The 13713-nt window shown below is 44.9% G+C and overlaps 1 protein-coding gene across 2 annotated transcripts in view; it reads left to right on the plus strand.

The window, feature by feature from the left end:
- Nucleotides 1-414: 414 nt before the first annotated feature.
- The window catches only part of TPRN (taperin), a 93844-nt gene continuing 80545 nt past the window's right edge, over nt 415-13713 (plus strand). Inside the window, exon 1 of one of the 2 annotated variants that reach the window (XM_029612194.1) lies at nt 415-3215. In XM_029612194.1, the coding sequence (XP_029468054.1) occupies nt 624-3215 (2592 nt within the window). In that variant the 5' untranslated portion in view covers nt 415-623. The remainder of the gene's footprint in view (nt 3216-13713) is intronic. The other variant, XM_029612193.1, reaches the window with a different exon arrangement.

Consider the following 13713-nt stretch of genomic DNA (forward strand, 5'->3'; position numbering starts at 1 on the left):
TAAAAGGGGTTTGGACAAGGTCTTGGGAAAAAAATATAAACTTTATTAGCCAGGTAGACTAAAGACAGCTATTGCTACTTCTGGGAAGGAGCAACAAGAAATAAATCTACTTTATGAGATCTGCAGGTTAGTTATGACATAAATTGGCCACTGAGGCAGAGAGGACGTTGGTCTCAATAAACCTTTGGACTAACACAGCATGATGGCACATCCTTTACTCTTATACTCTTAAATCTATTAGCCTCTGATATACCACAGCTTTCGCCAGTCCAGCTGGTCCTACAGAAAGTCGGGGTGGTGGACCCTATTGTGTCCTGCATCGGGGGAAAGGGGGTGTGGCTGACTGTTCTCTGGGTCGGGCCATAGCTACAGGTGGTGTGGGGGTGGTCAAGGCTTGCTCTCACTTCCGGGTTCGGAAGCCGCTTTGATTGGTTAACTGCTGAGAAACTGTTGGCAACGCGAGGCTTGGAACGCAGGTGTGCCATGACGTAAGGAGAGGGCGGACGCTGCGGTAGCGAGTGAGGAGCGGTTAGGTGCGGTGAGCGGAGCCCGAGTTTAGACCTCCGGGAGGTGAGTCGTCCGGAGGGCGCTGGGTCTTGCACCGGCACAGGCCGGCTCCGACGATGCTCTCCGCGGCCACCAGCAGTAATAGCGCCGTCTGGTCGCTGGAGTTGCCGCCGCTGCCGCCCTTCGATCCGGAGCGGGGCAGAATGCCGTCCTGGCAGCGCGAGATCCTGGAGCGCAAGCGGGCCAAGGCGGGGGGGAGCCCGGGCAGGGAGCTGTCCCCCGGTAGAAAGCGCAATGAACATTCCACCTACCGTGGCTTTCACCCCGGCAAGCCGCGGCCGCGTTCCCCCGGCAGGAAGCCGATGAAGAGCTCTGGGGAGGGCTGCAGTGGATTGGAGCAGGAAAGCCTGGTGCTGCAAGAGAGCCTGGGGCCCCTGCACCAGAATCCCTTCATAAGGCTAGAGAAGGAAAGGAAGCGGCAGCTGCAAGAGCTCCAGGCATCCAGTGGGTCTCCGTCTGTCGCCACCTCACCCATCCAACACCTGCTGGAGCTCTACAATGTGCCTGGTATCAAGACCATCCGGGCTGAGAACATCATCATCATTGAATCTGACCCGGATTACTTCGAGCACAGCCGTAGCACCAGCCCAAGGGCCACTGATTGTGCCACAGACCCCCAGGATACATTGATGGCCATGAGGGGTAGCAAGGTAACTGAGATCAGGGCTTCCGAGGTGGTCATCTACGAACCTTCACTGAGCCAGAGTCAGGAGGAACTCGGTATCCTAAATCATGCTCAGAGCATGGGGCAATTCAGTGACTCACTGGATGATGGCATGTGTCACACTGGCAGGGTCAGCCGTCTGTTGGAAAAATTTGACCAAAGTTATAGCAGGCCTCAAAGGTCAAGAAGTTCAGATAGCCTCCTGGACCAAGACCGCAGTTATAAGCCACACACGGTGCCAAAGTCTCCCCTCTCTTCGCCAGTATTGGAATGGCAGAGCCAAGATTTCATGCCCAAGATGTCAAGCAGGTTGGACGCTACTTCTCGATTTTCTTTCAATGGGCCAACCCCCTGGATACCTTCCAAACACAGCTCCATATCTGTCTCATCTGCATCAAAACCTGCTTCTCCTAAACGGACACCTTCAAGCCCACTGTCCCCTTCTGGATTGCTGAGGCCCTTCTCTCCTTCCACGCCTCCAGAGCCTCGGTCTCCTGAAAGACCTATTCCTACGGAAGACAAACAAGGGCCTCTGGGTGTATCCTCAGTCAGGGAGAAATTTGAAAATTACTCCTTGCTTGTTAATCAAACACAGTCCAAACTCAAGAATTTTTCTCAGAAACCTGGTAACAGCACAATTACAGTGCACCCAAAAAGATATAACAACATAGAGGTAAATGGTTCTGTGCTGGAAAGTGTCCCTACAAAAAAGGACTTGCCACTAACCAATGGTCACACAGTCCAGTCAGAACTGGATTTAATTTCGGCAGAAGCCAGCATAATACAGGAAATTCTGGCTGGTAATAAAAAAGACAGTAGGACTCTGATTAGCAGCACTTCTGAGGAGAATAGACTGGTGCCATTATCCATAAGTTCTTCCATTGATCAACTGCAAAAAGAAGCAAAGGTGTGGAGGCCAAAGTCTGAGATGGATTTGATCAGATCAAAGTTCTGTGCCAAACCATGTGAAAGCTTGGAGCTGAGCCACCCCCTGGAGCAGTTAGCCACTTCTACTCCCAGTCAACAGAAGCAGGTGTCTGCAGCCACTAGCAGCAATGATTCCTTCCAGATCCAGCCTGCTCCCATGCCAGATTTTGCAAACATTTCACCAGATGATGTCCAGGCAAAAGCTCTGGCAAACATCCGAATGCAGTCAAAGAACTCCTTCATCTTCATCCCCAGGAAGAGGCAGGAGTCTTCCTCATTGTATCAGGAGGAAAGGAAAGAAAGCTTGGAAAAGCCAAAAGATAAGGATAGTGCTTCCAACTTTAGCCGCCGCCAAATGCAGTTTACATATTTGGATGGTGAGCATGGTGGCCAGGACAGGGAGGTGGGGTCCATCTCTGAAGACACTTCCCTGCCACGCATTGATGCAGTTGGTACGGAGAGAATGGAATCCACAGGTGGCTGTGCGGTGCCCCAGCCTGAAGTTGACTGGAGACAGGAGCCACTGCCCCCTTTTTCTTCAGTGATTGAGAGCCATTCCTTTACAGATCTTGGAGCAGAGTTGGAGTACCTCAGCAGTATGAACAACAAGGACAATAAAGAGGGTCTTGGGGTCCCCATCACCAACATTCTTAATGGGGAGTTGAGTAAACTGGATATCCCTGTTACTAACATCGATGACATTGTCCACACCGAAGATAGGGGGACTAAGCCCTCTTCTCCGCTTTCCTTCCGGTTTCAGGCTGAGCCATCCTCCGTCCATTTCAAAGGAGGCAATACCTTCACTGTGGTGCCCAAGCGCAAACCTTTTGCCTTTGAGAGTGAAGGCTTCCGTGCCTTAGGTGAAGAGTGTGAGGCAGGCGATGGTGTTGATTCCAGGCTAAAAGTTGAATTTGTGGAGGGCTCTGATGCACCCCATGCAGATCTAGGAGTCGCACTTAAAAAGCGCTATCCCACGGTCAGCGAGATTGAGGTGATTGGTGGATATATGTCGTTGGAGAAGTCCTGCCTGTCCAAGCATGATTCCAGAAGGAAAAAGGTAATGGGTGCTTTTGTGTGCAAGGTGCTCCAAATTTTGTGGGAGGGAGTTTATAAACGTATCTGAAGAGTATGGTGCAAATACTCGCTTTAGAAAGGGTCCTGATCCAAAACACATCAAAAAGAACGTATAAAAATGAGACCATCCAGTACTGCCTGAGGAGTGGTGCTGTGGGACTCTTGAGTTCCAAGCTACAGTTGTGCTCGTAAGTTTACATACCCCTGGCAGAATTTGTAAAATGTATAGCATTTTAAGAAAACATGAGTGATCAGACAAAACACATGTCAATTATTTTTATGTGTTTCAGATTAAACTATTATGCATCACAGAATAGCACAGTCATTAAACAAATCATAACAAATGGTCCTGTTTAAAAATGTGCATACCCTTGAGTGTTTGGGCTGATAATATATATTCAAGTTGACATACACAGGTTGAGATGGCAGTGAAGGGAAGGTTTCATTGCTGTTCCTCATAAAACATAAAATAATACAATCAAATATAAAATATTAGTAAAATCATACTATGGCTTTAAAAATTCCATGCTCTCCATATCTGGGAACTTTTGATTTCCAGTTGTCCTGAGATTGTCATGGATTATTAGGTGTGAGGAAAGAGGATGCACAAACTTTCTACTCTCCCTAATGCACACATGCACACACTCATTCTCTCTCACACACATGCTCCCTTTCTCTTATATACACATGCTCTAACCGACACAAACTTCCTCTATCTCACACACACGCTTCCTCTCACACATATACACAAACACGCAACCATACCCTCTCTCTCATGCACATATGCTCTAAAAAATATTCCAAAAAGGAGACCATAAGTATTAATTTTTAACGACAAACCACTCACGAATTCAACCCAAAATTCATTGGTCAATTTTGGTATAAATTGAATTTTCTTATTGCCGCATCAGCAAGCCTGACAGCGTACCTCACTGGTTTACAAAATGAGGCCGCCTGGACTTTTAATCATTTGCAGTCTATGTAATATGTTTTTTGAACTCTCACACACACAAATGCTCCCATTCTCTCATTCACATATATCTATAGGCAAAAAAAAACATTCCCAAGGAATGAAAGGAAAGAGCACTAAATAACGTGACTATTAAAAAAAAAAAATAAAAAAAAAATCAATCTTTATTAACTGTTATGAACAGATAAAATAAATGAGCACTTTTATATTGATACATATGGTACAAAACATTGACCTTACAAATATCCCTATGTATACATATTCATCTGTTAGACAAAACTAAACATAAACCAATCCCTGCCTATACAAATCTTATTTGATACATATCAACTCAATATTGTAAATTAAGATAGATGTTTACATGAAAAAAAACATCAATGGATTATCAGTGATATACTATGTATTACAACTTAATCCATGATAATATAAAACTACTTGTAAAAAATTAAACGTGCACAATACTGACCATGAAGCATTACTCAAAAACGTCTACAAGACCAATTGTCTGATGCAAGAAATTCATATTTACTCATAAACTAAGTATTGGGCTATAATAGTGTATGGTGGTCCTCCTGGGTAAGATGTCAACTGCCCCTCCAAGGCCCTTGTTTCACCAGTAGCCGCTTCGTCAGGGGGGAACCCCTGGCATAAAGGACACCCGAAAATCTTTTATGGACTCCTCACCTAAAAAAGGAAGAGGGGGAGGAGCCAACAATATGTGCAAACTTAAAATCTCAGATAGCTTGTTGAGTAGTCAATATTAACTGAGTATGAAAACCCCACTATGAAAAGAGGCAGGAATAGCTAATTGTATGGTTGATATCTGTGGGAAAGACTAGTGCACTTGTGAAGACGTCATGGGCTAACGCTCTTGAAAGCCCCTGGGTGTTCATTCGTGGTAACCAGAACTGAAACGTTTTTCAGCAAGGGAGAAACAATGGGAAAACAAATTTGTGCTCGCTGGTTCACTCCCCTATCGGGCGGCCACACAACTAAAGTTGCAATGAAAGTCCTCAGACTGTCCACAGCCAGGCCTTCCTCCCACATCTCACTCAAGCCCGCGGGAACTCAAAACGAGCTCTCCAGCCTTTTTAAACTTCGGCTGCTGGCGAGATGGGCTGCTCAGGCCTCCTCTTTTGCAGCCACTGCGGGATGGGTTCCATCAGGGACCTGTCGGCCCTCTTCTTTCCGCGGGCTTTTTTTGTCTTCTCCCACAGCTCATGGATCTTTCCTGTTTATGGTCTGGTGGACCTTGGGTTGGGAACCCCTGTTTTACTCTGTAATGCACACTGGTGCCAAGCTGGTGGGAGTGTGTCAATGTGCAGGCATAGCAAAGTGTGAACATTTGATCAGATTGCCTGTTTTTCACAGTTTTGTGCTCAATGAAATCAGCTTCCCCCCCCCCCCCCCCCCCCCAGACAGTCCAATGGCAATTATTTGATGTCATAAGAAGTAAAACTTAACTTGGACAACTTGTGCTTTTTTTTTTTTTCTTTTCACTGAGCTGTAATGAGCTACCCCGAGCCTGGATGCCTCTTATGCCCCGAAGGATACCTAAAGTGCTAGCAGGCTGCTTTCTCTTCAGAGGATACTGAACTCTTTTTCATGATTCTTTGCAGCCCCATGTAGTAGATCAGTGGTTGTCCTAAAAAAAAAAAAAATTCACATTTTGGAGCACATGTGCTGCAATATTGGCGAACTGTCAGAGAAGGGCAGATGGAAGCACAGATCTGGTTTGGGTGTGGTCCTGGAGGTCCAGCTCACACACAGCATCATCATGTAACAATCGTGTTTTTGGTTGTTTTTTTCTGGTGTGTGGTTACAGATGTGCACTAACGTAGATTTGTATTTTTGGCCTGCCAGTTTTCTCATCCTCCTTTTTGGGCTTTCAGCTCAGTTGGAATCAGCATCTGTTGTGCTATAATGTTGGGAGCCTTCATTTACAACTACCTGGGTGTTCTCCCCTGTTTTATATGCTTCTGTCACCTCAATGCAGTGCTCAGCTAGAGCCCCCAAGCCATGGCATCCTCCAGATTAACATTGGGAGCTGCTGTTGAGCGGCGGCTGAGATGCCCTCTCCCAAAGTGCAGAATCCCTGGCTGGGCCAGAGAGCAGAAGCCGCCAGGGAATCAAATCTCAGTTCTCCACATGCAGATGCGCAGCACTTGTCACTGGCCTAGCCCAAGAACATCAGTCAACTAGGTAAATAATGGCCTCTTCTATATATGTACAAGAATGGATGAAATGTGTGGATCCAAAAAAATCTACTGTAGGACTTCTCAAACCTGTCTTGGGGACCCCACAGCCACTTGGGTTTTCAGGATATCCACAGTGAATATGCATGAGATAAAGTTGTGTACTCTGACTCTCCATGATATGCAAATTTAGTTTATGCCTATCAGGAAGCTTTTATGTTTTTTTTAAGTGATGCAATTCCTTTTCTGAAGGGAAAAAACTTTAACCTAGGCAAAAAAAAGGTAATTCTGCTAGCCTTGTCATAAGTGAATGTCACATGACTGTTTCTGGGGAAGCAGTCTGGGTTTTATTAGGTAAAGAGTATTTTTTCCTGTTTTGGCCTTCTGGTACAGTCTTTGTTGCAGAGACTCCTGGGGAATTTATGGGTGCTTAAGGTTAAAGTATCAGTAATCTGTACCTGTTCTGTACACTGTGCGACCAGAAACAATACCCAGGAAATGGGCAACCTGGCCTGAATTGCTGCCAAGTGCCTGAAAGATTTATACAGCGGCTACCAGTGCCGATCCCTGCAGGGATTACTAACTGAGGCCTGTGAGAGGCTGGGAACAAAGAGCAGGTCGCTTGTCAGGGGAAGAAATCATCCACATTATGTAATAAGCTTCTGGAGCTAGGAGGATGTAACCTCTCCTAACATCCAGTAATGCTGGTTCTGAGTCACAGCATTTTTCCTGCTGCTAAGTGTTTCTGGCTGCTTACCTTTCTTGTTTGCATTGGATTACTAATCCTACATATCTCTGCAGCTGGTGCAGGGAATTCTCTGTCCCTGCTGCTATTTCTTGTCTCACGGGAAACGTTCTAGTTCTGTGGTGCATTGTGCATACTTGGTGAGCTTTTGATAAGATTAGTTTGTGCCTGTTTATGTTCCGCTGACCTTCAAGTCCTGAGCCTGTTCTGGAAGATGCAGCAGCATGCAAAGTCTCAGCTCTGGTTACTATCGCTGGGTTACAGAAGTAGTGCTGGCTCTGCATCTTACTGTCACCTTGCCTATTCTCTCTCTCCTTTTCCTTTACTGCTCATTATTTTCCTCTTTCTTCCAAATCCATCCAGAGTGGTTTTTTTTTTTGTCCTAGCAGTATCCTCCTTTAAAAGAGAATTTTAAAACAGGCGTGCGGGCGCACATGTGCAAGCATTTCGGCCCACACCTAGTTAAGCAGTCTTTTTACAACATCTACGCGTATATGTGTGCCTGTCTTAAAACAGTTTGATCGAGCACCTATGCGTGCAGATGTCGCTTCTGCATAAGTGGGTGGATTTTAATAGAGGCGCACTGCCATTACCAGTGTTCCCAGTTCAACCCAGGTAAGGGATAGTATTTCCACCCCATAGTTTAATAGCCTCCCTTCTCTCTTGTTAGCCCCGATCTTTAAAACCCCGCTGATCTACCTAGAATTTTTTGTTTTACAACTTACACGTCATCCATAGCAGAAGTAAAGTTAAGTGGCAGGTGACTCCGGTGCATTCATGTGCACAGAAATATTTATGTGTGAAATTGAAATGCAAGCACACCCATGCCTCGCCCACGCCCTACCCCCTTTTTGGAACTTTTCATTTGTGCACGCTCGAGCGGTTTTTAAAATCCACTCAGCGTGCACCAGCCCAACACATTCTTGTAACTTCTGGTTTCCTTTATCTTTATTCGGATTTATAAATCTCCTAAAACAGTGTTCTAGGCAATGTACAAATAAAACAGACACAAAAAATATAAATAGCAATCACAAGAACAGATAAATTCAAATCATGAAGTTCACAGGAGAACCTTAGCAGTCAGGAGCATGAATATAGATAGCAATTATTTGGCGTCCAAAAAAGGCTAGTAATGTGCCTGTTTAAATAACCAGGTTTTCAGCAAAGTTTTGAAAGCTTTCCCTCCATCAGCCAGGTGCAGTGCCTCTGGAAAGGAGTTCCAGAGAATGGGAGCTGCAACAGAGAAGGCCCAGTCTCTAGTACTGCTCAGTCTGGTGTGGTGCAAAGAAGTCCATCCAAGAGTCCCCTTTGATTGCAATTGGCATGTTGGATAGATCCATATGCAGCAGGGCATTACACCATGATGTAACAGAGGAAGAGATCAATTTAAAATCAGTGACTGCTGTTTTGTCTTGGATGCATCTGGCAATTGGAAGCCAGTGGAGATCTATTAACATGGGGGTAATACGGTCACTACTTTTACAACCTGAATTCAGACGGGCAGCTGCATTTAGTGAGTTGGAGAGGCCTTGCAAAATTCTCATGTCTCTTCCCCCCCAGTAACTTTTGAATCATTCATTCAGATTTGTGCTACAGATAGAGCACACAGTGACCCGGCTCACACTCTTTCTATATTCCCCTGACACTTGAAATCCTGGTTTCTTTCCCTTTCCTATAGGGAAATGGACCAGTTCAATTGTCATTGCAGGGAGGTCCGTGCACATTGTGATGTCTTCAGCCTGCCCTGCCATTTGCTAGTAGTTATAGCAATATGCAAATTTCTGTACCTGAAAAGGAAACTGGGTGTCACGAAATGTTCCTCTCCTTGTCTTCTTTAGAGAGAGATGACTTGCGTGGTGCGCTACTAGATTTCAAATGATGTGATCTGAGACCTATAGGCACTATCCAAGGATAGGGGAGCTTTAATGACGTCATGATTTGCGCTGACCTTCTGAGCTTATAGACTGGTGAGCCTGACGTCTGTGCCAGGCAAAATGATCAAAACTTGTTCTGAAGAACAAAATTACTGCCTATCTAAATACAGACAGACTAATGGGGGCAGAGCCAGCATGGATTTAACAAAGGGAAGTCTTGCCTTACTTAGCTATTAGATTTTTTTTTGAAGGGGTTAACAAAAATATGGACAAGGTTGAGTCGGTGGATATAGGGTATCTGGATTTTCAGAAGGTATTCAACCAAATACCTTATGAGAGACTCAGGAAATTAAATAGTCATGGGCTAGGAGGCTTGTGACTGACTAAAGGCTAAGAAACGGAGAGTAAGACTTGCCTTTTCTCTCAAAGGAAAAAGGCAAGTAGTGGAGAGTCCCAGGAATCTGTACTGAGACCATTGCTTTTTAATGTTTTTATAACTGATCTAGAAACAGGAGTGACTGAATGAATGAGGCGATCAAATTCACAAATGATACAAAATCACTCAACATTGTTAGATCACAAGCTGATTGTGAGGAGCTGCAAGAGGAGTTGTGAGACTGGGGAGTTAGGCATCTAAATGGCCGATGAAATTCAATGTGGACAAATGCAATGTGATGCTTTAAAGGGAAGAATAATCCAGAGTAAAGCTACACAATACTGGGATCCTTCTGTAATGCCTGTTCCACTCGGGGTCACCTTCCCAGCCTGGGGGCCAAGTACACTGCACACAAATTACAACGTCCAGCCAAATGTGCTCCAAAATAAAAACAGCTTATTGTAGATTCTTCCAATTAAAACATTTTGACAAACATCAAATGGTCAAGGGAATCAACCAAAATTTACATTTCTTAAACAACCAGAGCCTCCTCTTACTTCCTGCTCAACACTTTCCTTCCTTTAGTCCCAGTTACTTCTGTTGTGACCATATATCCTCTTGATGTAGCCTCTTCTAATTACTCAGTCTCTGTCCAGGCCTAGCCTGGCCCTCTCTTCCTTTCCATTATTCTAACTGTTACACCGTCCTGTTCAGCTGAAGGAATAAATCTCTCTGGTGCAGCAGCACGATCCTCCAAGCTCCAAAGCAAGTTCCCTCTAGCGTAGTTTGTCTTCCTGATCCAGATAAGGTCTTACCCCAGTTAAGCAAAGGTTTCTTCAGGTTTCCAAACCAGACTTTAAAGGAAGAGCTGAAGCTTTGTAGGCTTCCTGAGATTCTGGCAGAAAATCTCTGCCCCACTCCTGCTACTCCCTTCTGTAACCCTGGAAGAGGATCACAGCTCCAACCTGTCTGTCCTTCCAATCTGGAGCAGCCCCAGACTCGGTCGAGTCAGATATTATATCACATTTCCTATTGACCAAGCCATAGGAGCTGTACCCCACTGTTAGTCAAAGTCATGTAACACCCTCCAACCAAGAAATGACCTGCAAGCACGGGAACATTCTCACCCTAGTTCCAAGGCAATCTTTTGCCCCTTAACCTTTCTGTGCATCCTTTACAGCTTGTTCTAGACCTTTCAGATTTCCCATAAGGGGAGACTCTCCACTTTACCATAAACACTATAGAAATGACAGCTCCTATACACTCTGTGGCATAGGGGTGTGCCACACATCTTAGGTGTCAGCATGCAGGAAAAGGATCTCTGAATCATTTGTGGATAATACTCTGGGATCCTGGCCCACTGAGTGGAATGTCAACAAAATGAAACAATATTAGATATTAGGAAAGGAATGGAAAATAAAATAGTGGCTTATCATAATGCCTTTGTATTGATCTATGGTGCGACTGCATGTTAAGTATTGTGTGCAGTTGTAGTTATCCCATCTCAAAAAAGATATAGCAGCGCTAGTAAAGGTACAGAGAACAGTGACCCAAATGATAAATGGGATGGAATGGCTTCCCTCTGAGAGGTTAAGCAAGTTTGGGCTCTTCAGCCTGGAGAAGAGATATGAGAGAGATCTATAAAATGTTGAGAGGGGTAGAAAAGGTAAACAGTGAATGGTTATTTAAACCATCAAATAAGACTAGGGGGACCCACTATGAAGCTAATAGATAATACATTTGAAACAAATTGGAAAAAGTATTTTTTTCACTCAGTACACAAACTGTAGAATTTGTTGCCAGAGGATGTTGTGAAAGAAGCTAACATAGCTGAGTTATAAAGGGGTTTAGTCAAGTTCCTGAAGGAAAAGTCCATAAACCATAATTAGCCATGTAGACTTGGGAATGCCACTGCTTATCCCTGGTTGTGAAACAAGGATTGGATCTGTTCTGTGGGATGCCACCAGGTACTTGTGACTGAATTGGCCACTGTCGGAAACAGGGTGCTGGGCTTGATGGACTTTTGGTCTGACCCAGTTTGGCAACTCCAGTCCTCAAGATCCACAAACAGGCCAGGTTTTCAGGATATCTACAATGAATGTACAAGATTAAGATTAGCATACAATGGAGGCAATACATGCAAATCTGTCTCATGCATATTCATTGTGGATTTCATGAAAACCTGGCTGGTTTTTGGCTCTTGAGGACCGGAGTTGGCTACTCCTGCAGTATGGTGTTTCTTATGTGCAACTGAATTGATTTGTTTCCCTCTAGAAATAGAACATTTTGAATGTAGAAGACATTGAGGTTACATGAAAACTATGAGCCAGGATCACTGGGTGCCCTTGCATAGTAACAAAATAGATGACCACAGAAAAGAACAAATTACCCATCTAGGGCGCCTGGTTATTCCTGTCCACGCTGCTGAGGATATATCCCAGCTGCCATCCATAGAACATGGCCACCTGTAATGTCTCCTTACCTAGGACGGTTTTTGTCATTTTTCTCCTTTTGTATTCCATTTTTGGCATATGAGCACACAAGATTCTTAGTTCACACCCAGCACTCCTCCCTTCCCATGTTTAACCACAAAACCTCAAAGTAATCCAAATAACCAACAATACTAGCAACCATCCAGCCATGTGGGTACCTGCATTTCTGCTACAACTTCTAGCGTTTCCTGGGGTGGAAAAGTAGTTGGAGAACTTAAAGACATCAGCCCAACATTTTACACAGCCAGAAGCATTTTGCTGCTCTTTGTTTACTCTTTGTGGTTATTTAGCATTTTTGGTCTTTTTTTTTTTCTGCTTAGTTTCATTTACCTTTATTTTTTCCCTTGCTCTCCCCTTCGCTTGCCTTCAGGCACTGTCTTTTTCACTTCTGCTCCCTTTCAGCTTCTTTGCCTTTGTGGACCAGCAGCAGGATGCCGCTGACTGCAGCCATCTAACCTCGCTCTGCTGTGCCCCACCACCCCACTTTGCCCCTCATGCGTCCTGTACCCCACTGCATCTCACTCTCCCAGGCCCCACTGCAACTTGGAAGCCATCATACCAGGTTGCAAATCCGCAGCCATTGTAACTTGCATATCCCGGCCCAAGTCTCACCTTTTATTTTCTGTTAGCTACCAGAGCCTGAATCGTAGGCACTACTGGTACCTGGAAATGTTTCAGAGCTGCAAATTGCTTACTTTGCCATTCATTCCAGCAGCCTCATCATTCATTGAGTTGTCCAAGTAGGACATTTTAACCCTTAAACAGGGGTTGCTAGGTTGAACATAAATTCGTAAAGTCTATTTCCTCCCTGGGCCCTCTCCTTGATGTTTTTCCCGAGTCTACTTTCTCAGAGCCTCATATCGTAGGCCGTTATTCTAGAACTTCCTTTCCTCTGAAAAGTGTTTTGTGCATGATTAATAATGTCTGTCTCATCCCCCATCTCTCCTCTTCTCTAGAGTGTGTATATATATATATATATTTAGATCTCTGCCTCACTTCGTAGGGCTTTAGGGGCAGATCCTGCATCATTTTGGTAACCTTTCTCTGGCTCTATCTTTCTGGAGGTAAGGCCTCCGAAAGTGAACATTGTCTTCCAGATGAGGTCTTGCCAAGAACCTGTGCAGTGGTATAATCACTCATGTTTTCTATTAGTTAGGCCTCTCTCTCCTTTGTGCACTTTAGCATCTGTGCGGCTCTAGCCATTGCCCTGTTGCAGTGTTTGGTTTCCTTGAACGTATCAGATATAATCACTTCAAGGGTTCTTGTCTGCTTTTTGACCGTTAGTATCTCACCTCATTTCTTTGAATTTCTACACCACTATCTGAGCTTTTATACCCTTTTTAAAGGATCGGGGATTGCTTCTCTGCCTCTGTGAGATTGTGTACCATGGTTCTCGGCCTTTTGCCTAAGATTGAAATGTAGCATGTGGTCCAAGGCTGGCAAAATCCAAGATGCCAGATCACCCGGGCACCTAGAATTTGGGGCCTGAAGCCACCCCAAACCTGATAGGAGCTACCTCAGCCAGCCTGGGCCTGGAGAGAGAGGCTGCTCCTATCAACCTGGCAGGTGAAAGAGGTGATGAGAAGAGAGAGAGGTACAGGGGGAGCAGGAGGGCAGAGTGGGGAGAGGCTGGAGGTAGAAATAAGGTAAAGGGTGAAAAAAATGCAAAATTAAAGCAAAGGAAGCAAATATTTAGACTATACATAGTAAAAAAAAAAAAAGGTTATGGGGGGGGGGGGGGGAGTGTTTGTGGGGAGACAGAATTTCATCCTGGCTCCTAAGAAAAGACTCGGGAGTGACCTAGGTTTCTTTACTCAGCACCCCCACAT

Source organism: Rhinatrema bivittatum, chromosome 8 (assembly GCF_901001135.1).
Source record: "Rhinatrema bivittatum chromosome 8, aRhiBiv1.1, whole genome shotgun sequence".
Taxonomy (NCBI): domain Eukaryota; kingdom Metazoa; phylum Chordata; class Amphibia; order Gymnophiona; family Rhinatrematidae; genus Rhinatrema; species Rhinatrema bivittatum.